Source organism: Leucoraja erinacea, chromosome 1 (assembly GCF_028641065.1).
Source record: "Leucoraja erinacea ecotype New England chromosome 1, Leri_hhj_1, whole genome shotgun sequence".
In the NCBI taxonomy this organism is placed as follows: domain Eukaryota; kingdom Metazoa; phylum Chordata; class Chondrichthyes; order Rajiformes; family Rajidae; genus Leucoraja; species Leucoraja erinaceus.
This window is the reverse complement of record NC_073377.1, coordinates 75,830,492-75,857,919: the sequence shown is the minus strand read 5'-3', so window position 1 is coordinate 75,857,919 and position 27,428 is coordinate 75,830,492. Positions and strand designations below refer to the sequence as shown.

Below are 27,428 nucleotides of genomic sequence, written 5' to 3'. Positions count from 1 at the left end.
AAACTTGCTCTGCACATCTCCTTTAAACTTTGTCCATCTCACCTTAAAGCTATACCCCCTAGTATTTGAGGGATGCTGCCTCACCCGCTGAGTTTCTCCAGCATTTTCCAGCATCTGCAGTTCCTTCTTAAACCCCCTGGTATTTTACTTTTTTCCACCCTGGGGGAAAAAGATGTCTACTGTCTACCCTATCCATGCTGCTCATTGAAGATAGACACAAAAAGCTGGAGTAAATCAGCGGGACATGCAGCATCTCTGGAGAGAAGGAATGGGTGACGTTTCGGGTTGACCCTTCAGATGAAGAAGGTCTTGACCCAAAATATCATTCCTTCTCTCCAGAGATGCTGCCTGTCCTGCTGAGTTACTCTAGCTTTTTGTGTCTATCTTCGGTTTAAATCACCATCAGCAGTTCCTTCCTACACATGTTTCTCGTCGTTTTCGAGAAATATCAGAAACCCTGAAATTTTTTGCAGGAGTAGAGAAATTCGGCAAGTCGAGCCTGCACTCCATTCAATATATCATGGCCCTGAACCAGGCAGTCATTCTCCCTCCTCTGCACTCCTTTCTCTCCCTACCCCCTGATCCCCTTAGCCACAAGGGCCACATCTAACTCCCTCTTAAATATAGCCAATGAACTGGCCTCAACTACCCTCTGTGGCAGAGAGTTCCAGAGATTCACCACTCTCTGTGTGAACAAAGTTCTTCTCATCTCGGTTTTAAAGGATTCCCCCCTTATCCTTAAGCTGTGACCCCTTGTCCTGGACTTGCCCAACATCGGGAACAATCTTCCTGCATCTAGCCTGTCCAACCCCTTAAGAATTTTGTAAGTTTCTATAAGATCCCCTCTCAATCTCCTAAATTCTAGAGAGTATAAACCAAGTCTATCCAGTCTTTCTTCATAAGACAGTCCAGACATCCCAGGAATCAGTCTGGTGAACCGTCTCTGCACTCCCTCTATGGCAATAATGTCCTTCCTCAGATTTGGAGACCAAAACTGTAAAAAATACTCCAGGTGTCACTCACCAAGTGTCATAACAACTTATTAGTAGAATCAAAATAGCTCAGTACATACTCAAATCCTATCTAAATGAAAGCAACATACCATTCGCTTTTTTACTGCCTGCTGCACCTGCATGCCTACCTTCAATTCACTGGTAATACCATGAACCTTATCTACTTATATCAGGTCCCCTGCAACTTTTGGCATTCCAGAGAAAACAATCCAAGTCTGCCCAACCTCTCCCTGTAGCTAATATCCCCTGAACCAGGCAGTCATTCTGGTAAACCTCCTCTGCACTCATTTCAAAGCCTCCACATCCTTCCTGGAATGAGGCGATGAGATCACACACAATACTCAAATTACCCGGAGGTGGATTTTCACTAATTGTTATATTTCAGGCACAAAGACATAGTCTATAAACATTTAAAAAAATATACTTCAGAATTGACAATTGCATATCAATGCAAAAAGATGAGTTCAGTTTCCATGAAGTCACATTCAGCTAACATTAGTCAAAATGTGAATCAGACAGTTGGTTTAAAAAAGCTTTCTTTTTTGTGCTTCTTAATTCAACTGCACCTGTCATTAATAAACCCACTGCAGGAAATATACTTGAATACTGTAATATTTTACTTTTGATGACATTCAAATAAGTTGGAAATGAATAAAAGAAAAAAAAAGTGCAATTTTGACTGCAAAAACTTCTCAGCACCTCACTACAAATGTGTCATAACAACTTATTAATGAATCAAAAATAGTCAGTACATACTATCAACGTATCTAAATACATAAGGCAACAATCTCACACAACGTTTTTTTCTTCTCTACTAACGTGGCAAACTCATACCATTGGAATTCAAGGGCTAATAATATCTACACAACATTAATGTTTGAATAAGTAGTTACTAACAATAACAGCATAATTAAAAATATATACACATATTGATAGTTCAGGTCCCGACCCAATATGTCACTAATCCATTCCCTTCACAGTTGCTGCCTGACCCACTGAGTTGCTCCAACATTTTGGTTACAATTTCAGCATCTGCAATTGTTTGTGGCTGCAGATGGTGTTAAATAGATTTCATTAAAAACATGTCATCATAGTGCTCCTAAATAATGTTTTAATTTGGTTTATTGTCACGTGTACATTTACATGGTATTTCCCCACAACATTATTAGTCGGCATGTGCTGACCAACCTCCAAGATGTAATGACACAAGATTTCATCAAGATTCTGGATACTTGGTAAGAAATAGAGAGCATAAAATCATTCTTTACCTTCCCTTTTCCACTAGTAGCAACACATCCTTCTGAACCTTCTTCTCATTGTGTTTATTAGTCTGGATGCTGACCGCTGTAAACAGAAAGAGAGGAGCAGTTTTTCACTGAAAATCATCTGAGCCATGAAAATATGAAACATTCATCCTGGTTTGTTTCTTGATCTGTGCCTAGTTCCTTGACTAGTTGTGCGAAGCATTAGAGTGGTATTATGGATTTGTTCCCGTCTTTTGGAGGAGAAAATAGAGTTTAAGGAAGAACTTGCATTTACATATCTTTTCCTGACCTAATGATCTAATGATCTGCCAAAGGCTTTTTCACCCAATCAGTACTTGGTAAATGGTCAACAGCTCTGTTGTAAAATAATGTTATTTTTAAAATATGTCAAGTACCTAAAGTGAATGCTCAATGGTTAGAGGCTCTTTTAGAAAACTAAAAATTAGCCCAATTAGTGAAAATTTAGAAACAGGTAAGTGCAGATTTACAAAAAAAAGACAGAAAATGCTTAAGTAACTCGGCAGGTCAGGTGGTATCTCTGCAGGGCATGGATATGTGACATTTCAGGACAGATTGGAGGAGCTACACTCAACTAATATGTCAATGGTTTCTGGACAAAAAAATTAAGAAAAGGGAAAAAATAGGAAGATAAATTAGAAATGATTGTTTCTTTAGGATAGGATCCATGCTAGAAATATCCAGCTAAAACATAGAAACATAGAAATTAGGTGCAGGAGAAGATCCCCTCTCAATCTTCTAAATTCTAGAGAGTATAAACCAAGTCTATCCAGTCTTTCTTCATAAGACAGTCCTGACCAGATGATTCCTGGGCTAAAGGGAGGACTGGGTATGAAGAAAAGAGGTACAGGATAGACTTGGTTTATCTCTCTAGAATTTATTGAGATTGAGAGGGGCAGGCTTATAGAAAATTACAAAATTCTGCACGGGTTTCACAGGCTAGATGCAGTAATTGTTCCCGATGTTAGGGAAGTGCCAGTTGACAAGGGGTCACAGCTTAAGGATAAAGGGGAAATCCTTTAAAACCGAGATGAGAAGAAACTTTTTTTAAAATTAACTTTGAGTGGTTCAATTGTCTGGAAACTCTCTGCCACAGAGGGTGAGTTTGAGGCCAAAATATTATAAATCGATATTTGAGAGGGAGTTAGATGATGGCCCTTGTGGCTAAGGGGATCAGGGGGTATGGAGAGAAGGCAGGTTCATTGTGGACCTACTGAGTGCACCATCAGCCATGATCATTTACAATGGCGGTGCAAATAGATTCTCAAGGGCCGAATGGCCCTTCTGTGTGCACAGATATATTTAGAATAACTATGTTTTTAGGATTTTACTTACTGCCCATATCTGCAAGGTTCAAAATTACAGGGAATATTTTTAGTAAATGCTTTTAGCATACTTTAAAAGAATGGAAAGACCAGCTATGTTGAAAGACTGGGTCTGAAGACGAAGAACCCAAAACATCACCCATTCCTTCTCTCCAGAGATGCTGCCTGCTCCGCTGTTACTTCAGCTTTTTGTGCCTTTCTCCTTAGGATAGAACTGATTAAAAAATTGAATGGAGTTGTTTGGATAGTCCACACAAGGAGATATGTATCTTGCCTCTATGATTTAAGATGATTGGCAAAAAGAAACAGGTGATAAATACTTTTTTTCCCTAAAAATGCAACATGTTGCTATTTTCTGGAATCTACCTTTTGAAGGATTCAATTGATAAATTCTAAAAGGCAAGTAGATATGTTTTTTTAAATAAAGGAAAACAATGCAAGGTTACTGGGAAAGAGCAAAGCAATCAAATTAATTGGTTAGCTCCACCTAAGAATAGCAATGTTACAAAATTTTGAGATTTTAAGGAGCATCCGGAGGAAACCCGTATAGCCACAGAAAGAACATTTAAACTCCACAGAGACAGCACCCGAGTTCAGGATCACTGGCACTGAGGCAGCAGTTCTACCAGCTGTGCCACTGTGCCCCCTACTTTGCCTTGCTCTGTGATGGAGGCCAGGTCTTTCTCCTGGTGTGGGAGGCCTAGCAGGATTATTGCAAGGATACACTAACTATAACGTCAACCTTCACCGAAACTCACTCCAAGGCATAGCTGCAACTTGTAGTCCTATTCAATGGGTGCAAGGCCTCCTCTGATTAAATCCCAGGTAAATAAGGATCCTTTCACTTAGAACAAGTTCAGGATTTGTCTGTGTTGCTGCCCATTGTGTGGATTAATCAAATGAGAAGGCATGTGGAAAAATGCCAACCCTGCCCGCTGTACAGTGTGTTTCCTGTGTCAGCATATTTACAAGCACAAAAGTCTCCATGAATGTTATACCAATTTTCTAGTGCTCCCAACCACATTTCATGATCAACTATGTTGGGTTTTATCTGTGTACTCGATAAAACAGAGAATCATATAACAAATTAATTTTTAGCTCCACATTTGTTAATGCTCAGCTAAATTTGGCTGGATTAAGCATCAGAGAACAAAGTTTAATCATCTCTCTAATCATGGAGTATTGAAGAAAATTGTCTGTTCTTTTTGCAACAGTAAGGTAGTAAATCAGCTCAAGCTAAGGATTGAAGCGGGAACCTACCAGGTCTTCCGCATATACCTCACTAACCTTATCAAACGAGGTGAATAAATTTGGTTAGAAGAGTTTATTTTTCATTATGTTAGACAGTGTGTCAAATAGATCATACCAGTGATGCATTATTTCCCAGAATAAAATTGATACTGGGCATTTTTGTTGTTTCAGTGCTTCATCGGTAGCCATTAGCAATGTTACAAAATTTTGAGATTTAAAACATCAAGTCTGCAATTTATCCCAACAGATAAAGCATAACAAGACGTTTAATTTGACACCTAATTCACTTTCAGATCTTCAGTATTAAAAAAGGTATGGCTATTTTCAAACTCGGAAATTAGCATCTTGTTCCCTACTGCTTTTCCATTGACTTATCACAAAAGCTGTGATCAAGGACAGTCAAAAGCCCATTACTTTCTTAAAAATTAAGAGAACTGAATGAAATTTTCAGTTATTATAGATTGAAGCATTCTGAAACAAATATGAAACAATCTTACTTGGATGACCTGAAATTAAAGCATATAATTAGTTAGTTACCCAATTGTAGCTAATTACAAAATTGAATTACTAGATCTAAACATCTATCCATTTCTTAAGAAAAGGTTAACATTTTTAAAAAGCCTAAGTGTCCAAATAACATCCACACAAGAATTCATAATATAACATGATTTTTAAATCTCATTGTCATGAATTTATAGGCAAATGGAAGGAATTTAGTGTTTAATTCCTGTAAATTAATGGGCATTTAAATCATCTTGCAAGTGGGATTTAGTGGAATGCGTTGGTTTGGAACGTTGCTGTTGCAGTGGATTTAAACCCCATATCGGCAGGAAAAATGCTGCTGGTTCGTATATTTACATAATGACATTTTCGCAACGTGAAATTTTGATTAAAGGCATCCTAAGAAGCAAGTTTATATGAAAAAATAACCTTGCCTTGTCCTACGTGAGATCCGTCCCGTTGTCGGTGTTGATGGCATTTGAAGAAGATTTTAATTTTTCTCCAACAATTAAATTATCCAGCGCTAATTTTAATAAACTTAATAAAACGTCAGTCAAAGTGATTTTTCTTTAGCAACTAAACAGCCTGACAGAGATTGATTTGAATAGTCTGCAGAAAAATCGCATTTTAAACCCGCCCCCCTCTCAAAGACGCCAAAGTCGCACACACGGGCAGCGACAGAACTGCAGCGCCGCTGAAGGTAAGTTTTGTAACATACCTACTAAGAATGGATACAAATTTAATGGGTCAAGTGGCCCGCTTTTCAGTTGTATTATTTACAACTTTAGTGAATGTAATGTAGCAAAATCTTACTAAGTTCCTGCAGCCTCTTTAGATGGACTGAATCCTCTCCAGACACATTTTGTTCGGGGCAGAAGCAGAGTTGTGATTTCTCCAATGCAAACCAGCCTGCTCTCCAGTTTTCTAGACTATGCACATCCTTGTAATAGAGTCGACCAATCAGTTCATAATCTCTTTTGGTCAGGATTTCTACCATCTCAGGAATGAAACACTAGAATACACAAACCAATTGGAAAACTATTATGGATTTTATACAACAGTGACCTCTGCAAAAAAAGTCACATAAACATTAATCCAAAAAGATCAGACAATTATCCATATATCTTGGTAAGATTGCATTTAGAGTAATGTGTTCAGTTCTGGGCACCATGTTATAGGAAAGATATTGTCATGCTTGAAAGGGTTCAGATAAGATTTATGAGGATGTTGGCAGGACTAAAGGGTCTGAGCTATAGGGAGAGGTTGAGTAGGCTGGGACTATTCCTTGGACGCAGGAGGATGAGGGGTGATCTTATAGAGCTGTATCAGAATCGGGTAGATGCACAAAATCACTTGCCCTGAGTAGGGGAATTGAGGACCAGAGGACATAGGTTCAAGGTGAAGGGGAAGAGATTCAAAAGGAAACTAAGGGGTAACTTTTTCACACAAAGGATGGTGGGTGTATGGAACAAGCTTACAGAGGAGGTACTTGAGGCCTGGAACTATCCCAACTTTTAAGAAACAGTTAGACAGGTACATGGATAGGACAAGTTTGGAGGGATATGGACCAAACGCAGGCAGGTGGGACTAGTGCAGCTGGGACACGTTGGCCAGTGTGCGCAGGTTGGGCCGAAGGGCCTGTAACCACACTGTATCACTCTATGACTATCTAATTTAGTTGACTACCCTCAAACATATTCAAATGTTGGTTGTGGAAGACGGAATGCATAAATTAATCGTAACTGTGACTTTTCCACATTCAATTACATGGCATTTGTACAGCACTGAATCAAATATCTTGATTTGTCTTTAATTTCTTTCTCATGGCACTGCTAATGTTGAATCATTAGATTACAGATGAAGCTTGCTACATAGGGCTCATAATTTTCAAATATATATATTTTTTTCTGGTTGCAACTTGCTATGGAAAACCGAGAGGAGTTGGCTCCCAGCTGTACTCTTATGCAGGCCACATAGTATTAAGCAGCTTAAGTGCTATTAGCATCACATTTTCCATTTAAGTCTAAAAGTACTTTTGTCAATATAAGCAGATACATACTTAATGTGGTCAAGTGACATTTCTATGTTTTCTTATTTTATTGCAGGGCATTAATGCACTATAATACATTTACCAGTGACAGAGGACTAACATTAAGCCTGATGTATTTTTCCACTAATATTAATGCTTAATATGAATAAAGCTAGCAAATGTTACTTAATTATTGAATAAGAGCTCAATGTAATTTTTATGCGAGGAGATTCATAAAGCTTCCCATTTTTCTTTTGCATCCTTTCTTCCAAATTCCATCATCTCATAGTGCTGCAGGTAACAACGTATTAGGTGACTGATGTACCCACATCACAACTCAGTTAGCACATAGAAATGTCAGGCAGCCCAAGGGCTTAAAAGTTTTTTGCTTTCTGAATTGTAACATACTGAGACACATGTAAAATCCTGCTAGGAAACCCATAACATCACAAAGTATTCCCGTATTCTATTACAATTCAATGCATGCATTATAACATTACTGATATAAGGTTGATTTAGATTAGTTATAAATAATATAAATAACTATGTTAATAAGTAGACATGCACATATCTATGTGTGCCTGTGCGTAGTTTCAGGCACAAATTGAACATCCAGCACATGGGATATCAAATGGACTGAACAGTCTTTGCCAAATAATAATGAAGCGTTACTCTCAGTAGTTAGAAGCACAAAGTAAATATCCATGATACCTAATAACCTTTATTCCACATCTTCAACATTAAAGATTTATTCCAGTTATTTTTCACCTTTGTTAATGCCCTAGTCCAGTCTTTTAGGATTTCGACATTATCAGTTCCAAAGGAGAAGACATGTTCTGACAGCAAATACATCTCAAAGGTATAGCTTACCCTGAAGCAAAAAAAGAAGAATGAACAGCATTAACATCTTGTAATAATAAAACACCAGAAGCTATTTGGCAAACCTTAATGTTTCAAGCCAGAAGCAAGCATTGCAATATACTCGCACACTGGATATCAAATTAACTGAACAAAGTCCTTGTCAAATGATCATCTACATGGACTACTTTTTAAATTTTCTAAAAACTGACCTTTGGATAACTTCTGCAGCTAAAATAATTCCTAATCCCCCCCACCCCCCTCCCAAAGACTGAAAATAAGCCCAAATGGAAAAAGCTGGGTGTTTATATACTTGCAATGGAATCAGTCATGCATACACAAATGCAGACAAATTGCATAAGCATAGTCTGTAGAACATAGATGACATATCAGTTGATATTTCTGGTGGTGTCATATTCGCCATAAACAGTAAGATGAAAAATGCAAGACATTTCTTGTAATAGCAATACATTCAGTCATAATATTGAAGCACAGTATCGGATGGTCACCGTAGTATTGCAATTGTTGCTCATATTCACAATGAATATTTGTGGTTGCACGAAACCTCCTGCTGTTCTATCAGTCTGAAGGAGGAAAACAATCCAAAACATTGCTTATCCATTCCCTCCACAGTTGCTGAGTTCCTCCAGCACAGTGTGTTTTACTTCAGATTTCACAGTCTGCAGTACATTGCTTCTCTTGCTGCTCTTGGCATTTTTTCCTGAGAATGTCAAAACGTGAGCCGCAAATTCACGGCATTACAGTTGATTTGCTACACCAAAGCCTGTGTAGCTAGCGCAGGATGATTATGTAGTCTCTCACAATCTACCTTCACAGAGGTCATGAACATATTAAAAATAGACAAAAGTGCTGGAGAAACTCAGCGGGTGTAGCAGCATCTATGGAGCGAAGGAAATAGGCAACGTTTCTGGCCAAAATTCTTCTTTAGTTTAAATCACCTTCTTTAGTCTAAAGAAGGATTTTGACCTGAAACGTTGCCTATTTCCTTCGCTCCATAGATGCTGCTGCACCCACTGAGTTTCTCCAACACTTTTGTCTACCTTCGATTTTCCAGCATCTGCAGTTCTTTCTTAAACATATTAAAAATGATGGCCAGTAAGGATGACATGGCAAAACCTCACAATCACAGCATGCCAATGATTACTTATGGTGAGATAAATTAGGTAATCTTAGTTGTTTATTTCAGGGGGATGCAGGAATGTCTGTGGTAATTGATTGAATATCCTGTATCCAGCACTCTACATTTTGCTATGAGCAGGACAGAAATATCCAAGGGTACTCAATCCTATAGGTGAGCAGAGGCAAAGGCAGAGATTCAGTGGAAAAGATTAAGTGCATGAGGGCATAGTTTAGTTTAGTTTGGAGATACAGCGTGGAAACAAACCTTCGGCCCACCGACCAGCAATGCCACACATTAACACTATCCTACACACACTAGGGACAATTTACACATACACCAAGCCAATTAACCTACAAACCTGTACGCCTTTGATGTGTGGGAGGAAACCGTAGATCTTGTTGAAAACCCAGGCAGGTCACGGGGAAAATGTTCAAATTCCATACAGGCAATGTACGGAATGACATTAGTCAGGATCGAATCCAGGTCTCTGGTGCTGCACACATTGTAAGGCATCAACTCTACCATTGTGCCACCATGCCGCCCGGCATACCTTTAAGGTGAGAGGGGTTAGTGATTGAGGCAGATACGATAGTGGCATTTAAGAGACATTGTGATAAAAGACTTTTGGCTATGCAAGGAATGGAGGGATATGGATTATGTGCCGCTGGATCAGAGATGGTCTTTGCATCATGTTTAACAAAAATTGTAGGCTGTTGAGCCTGTTTCGCGCTGCACTGTTCTATGTTTCGTAGCATAAAATATGCCACATAATTTTTCTTTGATCGCCTGTAGGACTGAGCCTTGGAATATTTATATCCTGGTCACTGTAAGACATTCAGAAGTTTGGACAGGATATTCAATCTCTATCACTATCGTTCATTTGGAAACCTAAATCGAGGATCAGTTGTCTTCAAGGTTGACAGAAAGACAAATTACTTCGACTAAAATTGGAAAATGGTGGAAATCCTCAGCAGGTCAGGCTGCATCTGTGGAGAGAATGTTTCAGGTTGGAGACCGTTTGTCAGAACGGAGTGAGCTGCTCACTGCTATCATAGTGGTATATTGGTTGGTATATTTTGCCATGCTATGCTAAAGATGTTGACGCAGATGGAATTTATGTATTGCAATAATATGGCAGTGCATAATCAGTGTTATATTTGAATGGCTATTCAAGTTTGTGCGAGACTGGTTCTATGTCACATCTAAACACCCAACCTTTGTGTCATAACCTGCTGGGACATTAGCGGAGGCCTTGGGGGAAAAAAAACAGTGCAACTACAGAAGTCTGAGATAAAGCGAAAGAGAAAATAGTTTACATCATTAGTTGTGCAAGATTATCAATAGCAATCTCTTCTGGTGTTATATCTGCACTTTGCACACGAGTGGTTGCATGCAAAACAAATGGAAGTGATGTCCAAAAATCAGAAATTTCACAAACATAATGGGCAGAATACTTCTTTCTGGTCATGTGATAGGAACAGAATTAGGCCATGAGAAAGCTCCGAAGTACATCTGGACAAGCTGTACCTTAAATAAAAAATAACAAAGAAATCCAAAGGAATGATCAGTTTTATGGAAGAAGTTAAAACATATAAAGATTGAAATAAAAATGAAATGAATTGATGCATCTGTCTCAAGCTCAAAAAATACAATTGTGCTCTTACAAGGTAGTGTTTTGGCTTCCACACTATAGAGAGGATATTGAGATAGATTATGTAATGGGCTGCTTAAAGATAAATTGAAAGCCAGACTTGAAACATTAAAGTTATTTTTGGCAGAATGAGTAGATTACTTGTTAATAAGGAATAAGGGCATTCAGAATTGGTCGGTCACACAAGGATAAACAATGCTGCAGTGCTCATTTGAATAAGATAAACTTTGACATAGATCTGAGGTCTGAGGTTCCCATCTGCTTTAAAAGGGCATCAATTATACCGGTGCCCAAGAAGAGCAAGGTGAGGTGCCTCAATGACTATCGACCAGTGGCACTAACGTCGGTGGTGATGAAGTGCTTTGAGAGGTTGATCATGGTGCAAATCAACTCCTACCTCGACAAAAACCTAGACCCACTGCAGTTTGCCTACCGCCACAACAGATCAACAGGGGATGCGATCTCGCTGGCCCTCCACTCGGGACCACTTGGACAACAAAAACTCATATGTCAGGCTGTTATTCATTGATTACAGCTCGGCATTTAATATAATCATCCCCTCCAAGCTGGTTACCAAGCTCTCAGATCTGGGTCTCTGTGCTTCCCTCTGCAATTGGATCCTCAACTTCCTCATCCACAGACTGTTCTTATTGGTGGAAATGTGTCAGCCTCGATAACAATCAGCATGGGAGCACCTCAAGGCTGTGTGCTCAGCCCCCTGCTGTACTCACTCTATACTCATGACGGCGTAGCTGGTCATAGTGCGAACTCCATCATCACGTTCGCTGACGACACCACTGTTGTGGGACGTATCACTGATGGGGATGTCAGAGTATAGAAGAGTGATCGACTGACTGACCAAATGGTGCCAGCACAATAACCTGGCCCTCAACACCAACATAACCAAGGAACTGATTGTGGACTTGGGAAGGAGTAGGATGGGGACCCACAATACCATTTATATCAACGGGTCGATGGTGGAGAGGGTCAAGAGCTTCAAATTCCTGGGAGTGCATATTTCTGAAGATCTTTCCTGGTCCGTGAACACTGATGCAATTATAAAGAAAGCACATTAGCGCCTCTACTACCTGAGAAGATTATGGAGAGTCGGTATGTCAAGGAAGACTCTCTCTAACTTTTACAGGTGCACAGTAGAGAGCGTGCTGACTGGTTGCATCGTGGCTTGGTTCGGCAATTTGAGCCCCCGGGGAGCGGAAAAGACTGCAAAAAGTAGTAAACACTGCCCAGTCCATCATCGGCTCTGACCTCCCTATCATCGCGGGGATCCATTGCAGTCGCTGCCTCAAAAAGGCTGGCAGCATCATCAAGGACCCACACCATCCTGGCCACACACTCATCTCCCTGCTACCTTCAGGTAGAAGGTACACGAGCCTGAGGACTGCAACGTCCAGGTTCAGGAATAGCTACTTCCCCACAGCCATCAGGCTATTAAACTCAACTGAAACAAAACTCTGAACATTAATAGACCATTATCTGTTTATTTGCACTTTATCTGCTTATTTATTCATGTGTGTATATATTTATATAATGGTATATGGACATACTAATCTGTTCTGTATTCATGCCTATTATATTCTGTTGTGCTGAAGTAAAGTAAGAATTTCATTGTCCTATCTGGGACACATGACAATAAACTCTCTTGAACCTTGGCAGGTTGCACAAAGTAGCCAACTTCCGCATTATGTCAACTAAGTCGCACAAAGGTAGCAGCCCCTGTACTACAATTGTGCGACTTAGTTGACATAATGCGGAAGTTGGCTAAGTCGCACAAAGGTAGCAGCCCCTGTACTACAATTACTTATTTCTAGAATGGATCTGGAGCTCAGAGTGTGAGAAAATTACCACGCAGACTTCAGGGTTGCCCTCATAAAAATTTGAGTTTACTTCTGCAGAGAAGTTAGAGACCTGAAACATTCATTTAAATTCCTTTCTCCATGCTTGTTGCTGGATCTGCTGAGTCGTTCCGGCATTTTGTTTGTATTTCAGGTTTCCAACACCTGCTGTTTGCAATTTTTTATCGTTATCCTTGCTTGCATGCAACACCTTAATTTGGTTCCTCCGCCACATCTTTCAATAGCTAAGATTTTCTAAACATGGGATTAAAATCATACAAATACACCAGAAAATCTTCCAGTCATTATGCTGCAATTTACAAGTTCTTTTCATAAGTAAGCTGTAATCAGCACCCATGTCAGCTTTTTTTTCAAAAAGCTATACTACTACCTTTCTCACTGAGTTGTAATCACAATTCCCCAAAGATCTTCGGCTACTAAACTTAAACTGCCAATAGAATCATAAAGACAAAAACCCCGAAAACAGGCCTGTTACCTCAACTTGCCCAGTCTGTTAGACCCATTTGCCTGTTTAGCCCTTATCTCTCTAAAACATTTCCTTTCCGTGCACCTATCTAAGCGCTTTTTAAATGCTGTTATAGCACCTGCCTCAACTACGTCCTCTGGCAACGTTCCATATACCCAACACCTTTCGTCAAAAAGTTGCCTCAGGTTCCTATTCATAAATTCATAAGTTAATTTGAACTTATGAACTGGTTTACATTAACTCTTTTCCTTAACCCTGTGTCATCTGGTTCTCGATTCTTAACTGTGAATGATGGCAGGGACATTAATACAGATGATTTATAATTGTAGGCTTGTAACATTGAGGTTCACAGTCTGCAAAACATCACGTCTAAGTTTCCCACTGGGGGAAAATGACGGATTTATCATTTGGCTTTTCTTCTGCATTTGCGACTTTCCACCAATACATCATTTTGGTCCCAAAACTTTCTTCAACTGCATTCTCACAGAACTGTGGTTGTGACTTGCTTTTTCCTGACACCTTTGCTGTCCATGTTGTTTTTGTCACTTAGATGTTCAATTGCTTTGCATTGCCCCACTAAGGTGATCTTGAATGCTTATGGTTCAACATTATTGAGCATTTAACCGATCATTGAATACATTAATTTTTTCTCTGTGATTTGTTCCATTTCTCACTTTTTATTTTCACAACATATTATGCCATGAACTACTTCTGTTGTCCCTCATGCTGAAGAATAACTTAAAAGTAAATTACAGCTGCTGCATGGAGCATTACCATTCATAGTTCAATATAAAAAACATTAGTGGTCATGAAAATTAAAGTGATTTGGTGCAATATTGACTACTCACAAAAATTCCAAATCAATGCAAAGCAATTATAAACAATTTATTGAATACCTAAATGTACTTATAACCCATTTGATTGTAACCTTGAAAAATTTTAAAGTGGATAAGTCTCCAGGTCCTGACAGGATATTCCCTAGGACATTGAGGGAAGTTAGTCGAGAAATAGCAGGGGCTATGACAGAAATATTTCAAATGTCATTAGAAACGGGAATGATGCCAGAGGATTGGCGTACTGCGCATGTTGTTCCATTGTTTAAAAAGGGTTCTAAGAGTAAACCTAGCAATTATAGACCTGTTAGTTTGACGTCAGTGGTGGGAAAATTAATGGAAAGGATACTTAGAGATAATATATATGATCATCTGGATAAACAGGGTCTGATTAGGAACAATCAACATGGATTTGTGCCTGAAAGGTCATGTTTGACTAAACTTCTTGAATTTTTTGAAGAGGTTACTCGGGAAATTGATGAGGGTAAATTGGTGGATGTTGTCTATATGTACTTCAGTAAGGCCTTTCACAAGGCTCCTCATGGAAGGTTAGTTAAGAAGGTTCAATTGTTGGGTATTAATAGTGGAGTAGCAAGATGGATTCAACAGTGGCTGAATGGGAGATGCCAGAGAATAATGGTGGATAACTGTTTGTCAGTTTGGAGGCTGGTGACTAGTGGGGTGCCTCAGGGATCTGTGTTGGGTCCACTGTTGTTTGCCATATACATCAATGATCTGGATGATGGTGTGGTGAATTGGATTAGTAAGTATGCAGATGATACTAAGATAGGTGGTGTTGTGGATAATGAAATAGATTTTCAAAGTCTACAGAGAGATCTAGGCCATTTGGAAGAGTGGGCTGAAATATGGCAGATGGAGTTTAATGCTGATAAGTGTGAGGTGCTACATCTTGGCAGGACAACTCAAAATAGGACGTGCGTGGTAAATGGTAGCGAATTGACGAATGCAATTGAACAGAGGGATCTAGGAATAACTGTGCATAGTTCCCTGAAGGTGGAATCTCTTGTAGATAGGGTGGTAAAGAAAGCTTTTGGTATGCTGGCCTTTATAAATCAGAGCATTGAGTATAGAAGTTGGGATGTAATGTTAAAATTGTACAAGACATTGGTGAGGCCAATTCTGGAATATGGTGTACAATTCTGGTTGCCAAATTATAGGAAAGATGTCAACAAAATAGAGAGAGTAGAGGAGATTTACTAGAATGTTGCCTGGGTTTCAGCACCTAAGTTACAGAGAAAGGTTGAACAAGATAGGTCTTTGAAAGGTTGAACAAGATAGGTCTTCTGCACTCCAAAGAATACTTTGGAGTGCAGAAGGTTAAGGGGGGACTTGATAGATGTATTTAACATTATGAGAGAGATAGACAGAGTTGACGTGGATAAACTTTTTCCATTGAGAATAGGGAAGATTCAAACAAGAGGGCATGATTTGAGAATTAAGGGACAAAGGTTTAGGAGCAACATGAGGGGGAACTTCTTTACTCAGAGAGTAGTAGCTGTGTGGAATGAGCTTCCTGTGGAAGTGGTGAAGGCAGGTTCGTTTTTATCATTTAAAAATAAATTGGATAGGTATATGGACAGGAAAGGAATGGAGGGTTATTGTCTGAGAGCAGCTAGATGAGACTAGGTGAGAGTAAGTGTTCGGCACGGAATTGACGGGCCGAGATGGCCTGTTTCCGTGCTGTAATTGTTATATGGTTATATGGTTGAAAGAGCATTATTTTATCCCTGTTTAATTTATACTTATGGTCAGTGATCCAAGTTTAGTTTAGTTTAGAGACACAGTGTGGAAACAGGCCCATTCAGCCCACCGAGCCCGCGCTGACCAGTGATACCCACAAATTAACACTATTCTACACACACTCGGACAATCTTTTGCATTTACCAAGCCAATTAACCTACAAACCTGAGTGTCTTTGTAGTGTCGGAGGAAACCGAAGATCTCAGGCAAAAGCCACGCGGTCACGGGGAGAATGTACAAACTCCGTATAGACAGCACACGTAGTTAGGATCAAACCCGTGTCTCGGGCGTTGTAATGCAGCAACTCTACCGCTGCGCCACCATGTAGAATGCTAGTACCAATCTGACTGATGATTGAGAAAACAGAGATGAGAATATCTTATATTCGGGCGATACCTAACTGGTTCGCCATTGAAGCTCCGGAGCATTGGGCCCACTGCTCCAACATCGTGGGGCTGTGGTTCGCGGAGCTCCCAGCGCGGGTGGCGCTGACCGACATCACGGAGTCCTGGGGCCCTTTGCCGAGGGCCGCCAGCGTGAATCTCCATCCGGCGCGGCCTGGGGACGTTGGTAGCTGCGGAATCCGGTGGGAAGTGGCGGCCGTTTTGGAGGTCCAAGCCGCCGTGGTTGGCCTCCCGTTCCGATGTCGGAGTTCCAACATCCCGGCGAGCGGGCCTGAGCGACGGGCTGCCCGTAGCGGCGACTGCAGAGGGTTCCGGAGGCCCCGACCACGGGTGAACATCAGAGGAAGATGACTTAGGTGCCTTCCCTCACAGTGGGAAACTTTTGATTTTGCTGTGTGGGGATGTTTTATGTTGAACTCTATCGTGTGTTGTGTTCTTTATTTTATTGTCTGGCTGTATGGTGATCACATTTCACTGTGCCATCTGGCACATGTGACAAATAAATGTATCTTGTATCTTGTATCTTGTATCAGAAACAATTTGGATGCCTGGGTTCTAAATTTGTAACTGACTTACAGAATTGGATTTATTCTCATTGAAGCAAAAACAATGAAGGTGAGACACAAGGCTCAAAATTATTGGAATCAAAACTAAGCACAGAAGAACCTACTCGATTGATGGTCAATTACCTTTTGTTCAAGAAAGCTGAATAAACACTGAAAAGCAACACTGAAGGTTTCAAGAATACACAAAGGCTTAAATAGGAGGGAAGGACGAAAGAATAAACTTCTATTTATTATGTAGCTTATCGTATCCTTCAGGATGTCCCAAAGCAATTCACAACAAATGAATTACTTTGTGTAATGTAACCACTGCTGCACAAGTAAACATGAAGCCAACTTGTGCATAATTCCAAAAACAGCAAAAGAGATTAATGGTCTATGCAAATTGGAGAAATAAGAAACTGCAGCTGCAGGAATCTTGAGCAAGCTTCAAGCCTCCACATCCAACACATCACTCGCTGACATTTACGCCACTTTCAACGTGACCTTCCCTCCGCACCCCTTTGTGCTTTTCCGTAATGCCCACTCTCACCACATTTCCTTGATTCGCTCATCCTTTCTCATGCAACCACCCTATCCTCAGGTACTTTTGCCTGCAACCACAGTTGTATTGTATTGTATTGTATTGTATTGTATTGTATTGTATATCTTTATTGTCATTTCCTGAGTATTCGCATACCTAGAGGAAACAAAAAAAACGTTGCTCAACCAGTGTCCATTCAGTGTGCATGAAAAGTAAATAGAAATAAAAAAAATACATGTATCATGAACAAATTTAACACTCTACTAAACATTCAACAGGCGTTCCGACCGGCAGCGGCACAACAATGGCTCTGCTGCAGTGTGGGGGTTTGTGCGCGATACTTGGCAGGGGGCAAAGTCCATTTAGCAGTCTTATAGCCTGTGGGAAGAAGCTGAGGAGCATCCTGCTGGTTTTGCAGCTAATGCTCCTGTACCTCTTCCCAGATGGCAGGATGGAGAAAATGTCATGCGATGGGTGGTAAGGGTCTTTGATGATGGAGATGGCTCTGCTGATACATCTCTTCCTGTATATGTCCAGCAGGAAGGGGAGTGGAGCACCAATAATCCTGCTGGCGGTCTTCACTATCCTATCTAGTTGGTGCCGTTCGTACGCCTTGCAGCTCCCGAACCAGGAAGTGATGCCGTAGGTCAATGTGCTCTCGACAGTCCCCCTATAAAAAGTCCGTAGGTGTGTAGTGGGGAGGCCTGCTTAACGTAGTCTTCGGAGAGGGTGAAGTCGCTGCTGGGCTCTTTTGACCAGAGCTGTGGTGTTGGCCGTGGACGTCAGGTCATCAGACAGATGTAGTCCTAGGAACTTCATGCTGCTGACCCTTTCCACATCAGCTCCGTCGATGTGCAGAGGTGTATGGTGTTGTTTCCCCGCCCTCCTGAAGTCAACCACCATCTCCTTAGTTTTTCCCACGTTAAGAATGAGGTTGTGGGATTTGCACCAACCTGTGAGCAGCTCCACCTCCATCCTGTACGCCGATTCATCATTGTCACTGATGAGACCCACCACTGTTGTGTCATCAGCGAACTTGTTGATGAAGTTGTTATCGAGTCTGGCAGCACAGTCATGTGTCAGCAGACTAAACAGAAGGGGGCTTATACAGAATCCGTCATCGCATACATCAATAAATGTATTGAGGATGTAACGGTGGTAAAAACCATCAGGAGGCGTGCCAATCAGAAACCTTGGCTAACTGGGGAAGTGTGTTCCCTACTGAGAATCCGGAATGCGGCATTCAAATCTGGGGACAACGCAGCATACAAACTGGCAAGGGGTAACCTATCCCGGGGGATCAGGGAAGCGAAGAGGCTGTACGGACAAAAACTCAATAGCCACTTCGCAAATGACAAAGACACACGTCGTTGTGGCAGGGATTTCGTACCATCACTGACGGGGGGCTTTTTGTGCAGGTATAACACAGTTGATGTTATACCTCCACACCTCCTCAAACTTCCATTCAGGGACCCCCAGCAGCCCTTCCAGGTGTGACAGAGGCTCCCGGGCAACTTCTATAACCTCATCTACTGCATTTGCTGTTCCGGAGGTGATCTACTTTACTTCAGTGACATCAAGGGAGATTTGGCAACTTGAGCTCTGTCCAACCTGTCCTGCTGGAGCTTCCGGTTGCTAACTATATTAATTCCCCTTCCCATTTCCATATTGAACTTTCTGTGCTTAGTCTCCTCCATTGCCAGATTGAGGTCACACACAAACTAGAAGAAAAGCACCTCATTTTCTGCTTGGGTAGCAACCCACATCACCCCTCTTTTCCCTGCTCTCCACAGTGATGCACAGGCATTTCTCCCACCATCTCCAACCACCCTGGTCATCCAGCCATTTACACACATCTCCCATGCCCAAGTCCCCATATTTCTCTTTTATTCCCCCCTTTTTCCCCTCTCTTCTGCGCCCTTTAAGCCACATCTTGCTTTACAATTCACTCCTCTTCTTTTCCTATCTGAAATCCTTTTCATCCCTAGCTTTTGTCACTTTCTCCACCTATCTGTCAATCACCCCCCTCATCTGTATCCACCTATCACTTGCCAGGATAGACACAAAAAGCTGGAGTAACTCAGCGGGACAGGCAGCGTCTCTGGAGAGAAGGAATGGGCGATGTTTCAGTTCGAGACCTTTCTTCAGACTTCCACTTGCCAGGATTTGGCACCACCTCTCTTTTCCAATTTTCTCCCCTCCAGACTGGAGATTACAAAATGTAATCTGCCCACTTCCTCCTCATTTATTGTTGCCTGGCCAGCTGAGTTCCTTACGCACTTTGTAGTTTGTTCAATTACCAATGCCATTTGTTTTTGGTTGAATTGATTAAGGGAAAATTATTGCCCTAAAACCAGTTGAATTTCATGGATTTATCTGATGGTGACATGGAATCTTTTGCATCCATGTGAATAGTCAGGCATGACCCTCTCAAATACAGCATCACCGATAAAATTGTATTGCTGATTTGCAGATAATGTCCTCCAGCATGATTTCAATCTATCGATCAGTGACAAGGGTTCACAGGCTGACCAAAATCAAATTACATGGATCATTGAGTAAAATACTAAATACTCAACAGCTTTCAGCAGATAGCTTGCTGATTAAACAACAGTGCACATAAATTGTGTTACAACTTAGAATTTCTAAACTAAACATTTTCTATTCTTCTGATCTGACAATGGCTTGATATTTCTGCACTTTCCAGAGATGGCATCTTAATTACTATGTGCTGCTGAAACTTTAGTGTCCATAATAAATTCTCTGTAAAAGCGATTTCCCCATTTGTACTCAGTTCAACCTGCATAGCCTCATTTATTGATGCTTCTCTCAATTCTTCCCTCCAATTGTAATTACTTCTGTAACCTGCTCCTTATCTCGCCTGAAAACTCTGTAACCAGGAATATTGCCCTGCATATCTGTACATTCTTAAGACATATTTCATCATGGCCTTAAAATTGCACCCTTAGATGCAACTCTGCAGCCAATTCATTGCCATTATTTTGTAGACCGTTCAATTACAAATAATTGAGAATCCGTGGACATTTCTTGCATCCTTTTGCCTAGATTTAGATTTCTCTGTCTTCCAAACCCATTCATTTATGGGCCTGTCCTATTTAGGCGATTTTTGAAAAACCGGCAACTGTAACGGCAACTTTCAGAGCGGAATACACACGTCGCTTCCTTCACCAGCCCATTATGCAAGCTGGGGAGCGCAGTCTGAGTGAAATTCACACGGTGCAAAGCCAAGGTGATGCAGGCACACACCGCGATGAACAAAAAGGTTGGCGCTGAAATTAAGATGGCTAAAGCACAGTGCACGGTAAGTCCTTTAAAAGAGGGGGGGGCAGAGGGGGGAGGAGGAGAATGGGGGAGAAGGAGTGGAGACAACTGGCAAGCCAGAGATACACGGATGTGAAGCTCGGCGGACATTAACATTACCGGTCGGTTATCCTTGGTTCTGAAAACTACAGCTTACGTTTATTTTCCCAATGAGCCAATGAAATTCCCCTGTCAGCACCGTCTACAACCTACGAGAACCTACGAGAACCTTCAACCTCCTGGCAACCCACTAGGACCTCCTGGCGACCCACCTATGGCATGAGAATTCTCGCTACTCTCAAAGGCGGCTTAATCTGGTCGCGGTCGTCGAAAATATGCAATATGTTGAAAAATTAGTGGCGACCATAATGAGGCCGCGACTAGTTCCCAGAATGCGGAAACTCCTCACGACCACGAAGGCGATTCCCCGGCAACCACCCCCGAACACGTGGCAACCACATAGTCTCCTGCAGTCGCCTATGTGGGACAGGCCCATTACTGTACAAATTCCACATCCGGGTGTGAGAAATTTACATTTAATATAACTTCTCTCCTCTTCAATTTCGTCTATCTAGAAATAAATCTTAGTGCTGACACTGCTTTTTATTTTCCATCGCTCCTTTCAATTATTTGTGCTTCCAAATCGTTTGCTCTTTGAATTTGATTAGTACCCGTGTCAGGGTTTATGGTGAGAAGGCAGGAGAATGGGGTTAAGAGGGAAAGATAGATCAGCCATGACTGAATGGCAGAGTAGACTTAATGGGCCAAATGGCCTAATTCTGCGGCAAGAACATGAATTCACTTGGATTTCTGATTTCCTTAGTTTTGTTACAATAGTGTAAAATCTCACATTTTGCTATTTTAATTAATATGCCAGGTTGTACGATTATTCACGCACCCCTATAATCTGTGTCGGTCTTCTTTAGTGTTGAAGGTCCCTCTATATTCTGTCAACATTTTAGAGATTGTTTTTGACTCAAGTCTAAACAGTTATTAGAAATAGTGAGCATTGATAATCTCCAAGGAACGTCACTTTTTGTAACTTCTGTACTTTGAGGAACTTCTGTGGATAGTGATGCGGGTAATCTTCATCTAGAGTGATGTGGTCAGTTGGTAAAGCTGCTACGTTCTCCTGTGTTAGGCAACACCTCCTCCTCAATAGCTTTCAACAGTGGTGCCCCACAAGGACATGTTCTCAGTCCCTTATTATATTCAACACACACTCACGACTGTACGGCAAATTTCAACTCTAACTCCATCTACAAGTTTGCAGAAGACACCACTGTGGTGTGCCAGATCATGAACAATGATGAAATGGAGTATAGGAAGGAGATTGAGAACTTAGTAACACGATGCAAGGACAAAAAACTCTCCTTCAATGTCAGCAAGATAAAGGAGCTAGTTGTTGACCACAAAGTGTAGTGCAGTACATGCCTCAATCAGCATCAATGGTGCCAGTGAAAGTGACTGAGAGCTGCAGGTTCCTTGCCATTAATATTACCAATGAGCTGTTATGTACCAACCACACTGACGTGACTGTCAAGACAGTAGGCCACACCAACGCCTCTACTTCTGAGACTGAGGTAATTCAACATGTCTCCAATGACTCTGAAAAACGTCTGCCAATGCACCATAGAAAGCATGCTGTCAGGTTGCATCACACCTTTGTTTGGGAAACGTTGTGCCCAAGTCCACAAAAAAATGGAGAGTTATAGATATAACCCAGTTCATCACAGACTACCATTGATTCCATCTACACCTCGCAAAAGCAGCCAACGTTATCAGACTTGTTCCACTCCAGTCATTCCTCATTCTCCCTGCTCCTGTCCAACAGAAGGTACAGAAGCTAGAAAGCGTGCACCACCAAACTCAGGAACAGCTTCTTCCCCTCTTTAATTAGGCTTCTGTATTACAGACATTGGATTTTGTCTATGGAACTGATGTGCTACAGTGCTGAGAACTCTGTACTCTGTATCTTCCCCTTACTGTACTTGAGTTTGATTTAAGTGTATTTATGTGTATGTGGGAACAATAAACCAAACCTAAATTGAACAAAGATGTAGATACATTTTAGGAGGGTTGATAAAACCAGGATGTAAATAATGAAAGGCAGGAGTGGGATTGATGGTGGTAGTTGGGGCATTACTTGAAAATGGATAAGGAGAGCAGCAGGATTCAGAGAGGCAAAACAGTTGGAAAGGGTTTCATAGAACTCTTGGTGTGAAGAGGAGAATGTATTTAAAGTAGGTATCCCTGCTATTAGGTAATACCCTCTCTCTTTGCCATGACCTCCCATCCTGATGTGCACACATTTCTTCCACCATCTTCCATCCCATCTCTGCTGATTTCCTCTCCTTTGTATATTCATCTCCTATCTCAGATAACATTTCATTTTTATCCCCCTCTTTATCCATCCACCCATATCCCACTCTTCAGCGTTACATTTCACTCCCACGTTCATTATCTGAGACTCTTTTGGCTTTCTGACACTCTCTAGCCTGTCATTCCATACATCTGCTGATCAACTCCTTGTCTATCCACATCCTCCAGAGATGCTTCCTGACCCACTGAGTTACTCCAGTATTTTGTATATTTTTATTGTAAACCAGCATCTGCAGTTCCTTGTGCCTACATCTACTACAATATAATTGACTTCACTCTCTTTCTATTATCATTGTAAATTAGGCAATGAGGATTTAACATTATCATTTTAGTTTATGTCAGTTTTTCTATTTTTTTTCCTTCAAGATACTCCTAGTATTTTCTCTGACTACAGACATTAATCAACCAGTTCTTCAATCCTTGGATATGTTCTACAGTTTTCACTCAAAAGGCAACATCTCTCACAGTGTAGGACTCTTTGCTGCAGTGAAGGATACGCCTAGTTTTGGTTATGCTCATGTCTTTGGATGGGACTTAAAATCACAAACTTCTGACTCTAATGCAAGAGTGCTGCACATATCCGACACAAAATATGGCTTCTGGCTGGTTTCTAATCCACTGATTTCAAAGGATTAGTACATTGGATGTGAAAAGCAAAAACCTGTCCCAATGAATTAACAACCAGCATGTAGTTCTAAACATTTAATAATTAAACAATACTCAGTATGTTCAGACATTTTCACCTCATACTGTTAATGCTTAATTTCTGAAAAGAAAGATACTGCCTATTCAAAAGATTAATGCACATCTCAACCGAATATTCAGGAGTTATTCTTCCTTGATTAAACAGCACTGCCATTGAGTCTGTTAATAAGGAGGACTGGGGAATGCTAATTAATCGGTCTTTTGCAGGAGCAATTCTCATTTTAAAGTAATCTTATCATTTTTAGCTATTTTCTGAAATGTGAATATGTTAAGAACGTTTCAATGGCATCTCTGCCCATTTTTTGTTAACTGAAATAAGCTCAAAGTTCAAGGAGAAATAGATTACAGAGAGCAAAAACTGCAGCTGTGTCATCAGAGTATTTCTTCTATAAATAATTAAAGGTATGGATTTTTTTCCCCACAATGTTATTTCTCTTTTAGGACTAACTGGTGCTAAAAGTAGAGATGTTTCACCAGTGGAAAACAATGTTGCTGCAGAGCTCTGCCAGTAATGACCAGAGGTCCCAATTAAACAAAAAAGTTTAATTCAATGGTGGAAACTACTGGTTTAACTAGTATTAGCATCAATGAGGTTTGATTTTGCAATACAAGCACTTGTTCACTAAATTAATCTGTATGAGAAACTACCTATCTAACCCCTCCCCAACCCTCAGTCTTTGGTCACTGCCACCATCTATCCACCCTTCACCAATTTAGAGCATTCCTGGCCTTGGGGAGTGAACCACACATAAAATATAGAAACGTACATTGCAGGAACAGGCCCTTCAGCCCCCCATGTCTATGCTGAACATGACGCCAAGATACACTAATCTTTTTCTGCCTGCACGTTATCCATACCCCTCCAGTTTCTGCATATCTGCGTGTCTATCTAAAAGTCTTGAATATGGCACTTTTGTACCAACCTCCACCACCAGAAAGAGCCGAATGGCCTACTACTGCACCTATTTTCTATGTTTCTAACTGAAGACCATAGCTGAAGACTGCGGCGGCCCAACTCGCAGTCCTTTGGTCTCTCTCTACCCCTCTCCCTCTCTAGCATGTATGAGTGGATAGGGCGGGGGATGGGGTAAAAGGAGCGAATGAATAACATTAATATAATATCAAGGGGCGTAGTGTGTAGTGTGTGTGTGTGGTGTGTGTGTGGTGTGTGTGTGTGTGTGTGTGTGTGTGTGTGTGTGTGACGCCACAGGGGGGGGGTGGTTACCCCCTTGACCCCACCCCCCCCCCCCCCTCCCCCCAGCAACTGCGCGTTGAGGAGATGGGGCCCAAAGGGTCCCACTTGGTCTAGTTAACTATAATTCTTCAGTTGTTCATCTTCCCAAAGCATCATTATATTTCATCTGTCCAATATCTACAGGATAGGAACTAGATAGATACAAGAAGGGTTGCTAGAATATAAGTAAGAGGTAGAAGGTAGATTATTAATTTTTATTATCTATGAACCCACAACATATGCTACCAAAACTTGCTTTGTTGGAAAAAAATAATCACCACCTGTCTTCCATGTTTATTACATCAATAGGGAATGAGCAGATGCAAAATTTTAACAACAGGCTTGTGTCACGTTGCGGAGCAACAGTTTGGTACTTAATTCCTGTGTAATATGTTCCATTGGGTTCTATTGCAGTTCTACAAAGTGCCATTAACAGTGCAATGATAACTGAAATACATGAGGATTTAGTGTCTGAGACAAATGGATTCAGAATGTTCTGGGATTAATGCCAGCATACTGCAGCATAAATTGCTGAATGTACATTTAGTCAGGAACAGGTGCAATTTTGCCCAATGATAATACATAGCTGAATATTTTATCAAAGCTTTCAATAATTAATATGCTATTCAATTACAAAAGTACTTAAGTTTCCAGAGTTCTCAGTTGTACCCATTGAACAGTATTGTGGCTTACGGAGAGCACTGACTTGAATAAATGGAAAAATACTGACTTCCATATAGAGAAGCTTATTCCCTTGATGAATGAAAGTGAACAAAAGTTAGATGGAAAGTTTAGAGATTTCCTTAATCGCCTCTCTGAGATTTCAAACCAGTGGAAATTTAATATTCCAAGGAATTGGCATTAAATAAAATGGCAGGAGCTTTCTTTAATTAGCATTGAATAGCCAATAATTCAAGCTCATTTCTTAAGTACCATAAGCATTCCATCAATAATCACCAGTAAGAAAAATCTGATGTTAAATTGATTCACCTTTGTTTTATAATCTACATGACTATATGAATGAAGTTGATCTTTTTTGAAAAGTAACAATAATAAAAAAGCTGAAGAATGTTATTTTCAAAAGAAAAATCAAGCATTTGGGCCAGAGATTACCCTGACATGAAAGAACGTATCTTGTATCAGAGTGTGGCAGCATATGATAAATGTGACACACACACACAGGAGAGTAGGTTGGTGCTGACAAAGATCAGTGAAACTAAGGAGAGGCTGCTGAAGTCATTCAGTGGAGCTGCAGCTCTACTTCACAGCAACAGCATGACCCTAATCAGGGAAAGGCATCCATGGCTGAAGATAAAATGGAAAATTGATTCATCCGTTGCAGTTTGAAATATTCCCGGGTGCCTTTCATTGTAATGCCGATTCTCAGATTTGTATTTCAGAATTAATCTGCCATGCACACGAGAGGATGCAATGACCACACACACATGACTCTTCAACGTGCATGCACTGCATATAAATGGAGAAAAGCCTTTAGGATACCATCAATATCTTTGTAAATACAGAATATTTCACTCAAATATTTGTTGAATCTTAAGAATAACATGACATAACATGAAAATTAATGCACATCGTATCTGAAGGTGTGACATTACATGGCATTGTGTAATTGGGCTGGCTGATCACCTTCATCTTCAAGGTGGTAACCAAGCAGGTAGCGTCTCTACCAGTGAAATTCAGTTGGGTTCTATAAAGGCTGACAAACACACTCGATCACTTTGAGTAATAATAGCACAGACGGAAGCCATATCTCCCACTGTGTCCATGACAGTTCCCTGCAGAGCAATCCAGGCATATCCATTCCCTGCAAATTATTTTCCCTCAAGCGCCTTTCCAAAATTCCCATTTGGAAATTCCAGATTCTACCACCTTCATGGACACAAAGATCAAGGTTATCAAGCATTCTGCATAGGTCATCTCATCATATTACCTGTGAATTTTTTTTGCCAATTCCATTAAATCTGTGATCCTCTGTCCTTGACAGGAACAACTTCCATTTAGCTATCAAATCTAAAATTATCAGGATCTTGCACATCTCCATCAAATCTCCTCTGAGCCGCCTTTGTTCAAAGAACAACGCCAGCTTCCTCTGACATCATTAACCCAGTGCTGATGACAAACATTCCCGTGTTTTCCACTAGACCAATTCCAGAGAGGTTATCAAGGGAAGAAGTAAAGGCCGATATTTGCTTCATTGGTAATTAATTACAGCATTCTATTTTAACTTATGGTTCAAACAATTTTACCCAAAAAGTTGGATGCAATGGGCTAAATACAGATGAACCAGAATGC

At 40.7% G+C, this 27,428-nt stretch overlaps 1 protein-coding gene across 1 annotated transcript in view; it reads right to left on the bottom strand.

Annotated features, from left to right (window-relative positions):
* The window catches only part of arap2 (ArfGAP with RhoGAP domain, ankyrin repeat and PH domain 2), a 349,086-nt gene that overhangs the window by 91,733 nt on the left and 229,925 nt on the right, over positions 1-27,428 (bottom strand). The window contains 3 exon segments of the mRNA XM_055637821.1: positions 2,282-2,357; positions 6,187-6,385; positions 8,171-8,273. Of these exon segments, the coding sequence (XP_055493796.1) occupies positions 2,282-2,357; positions 6,187-6,385; positions 8,171-8,273 (378 nt within the window).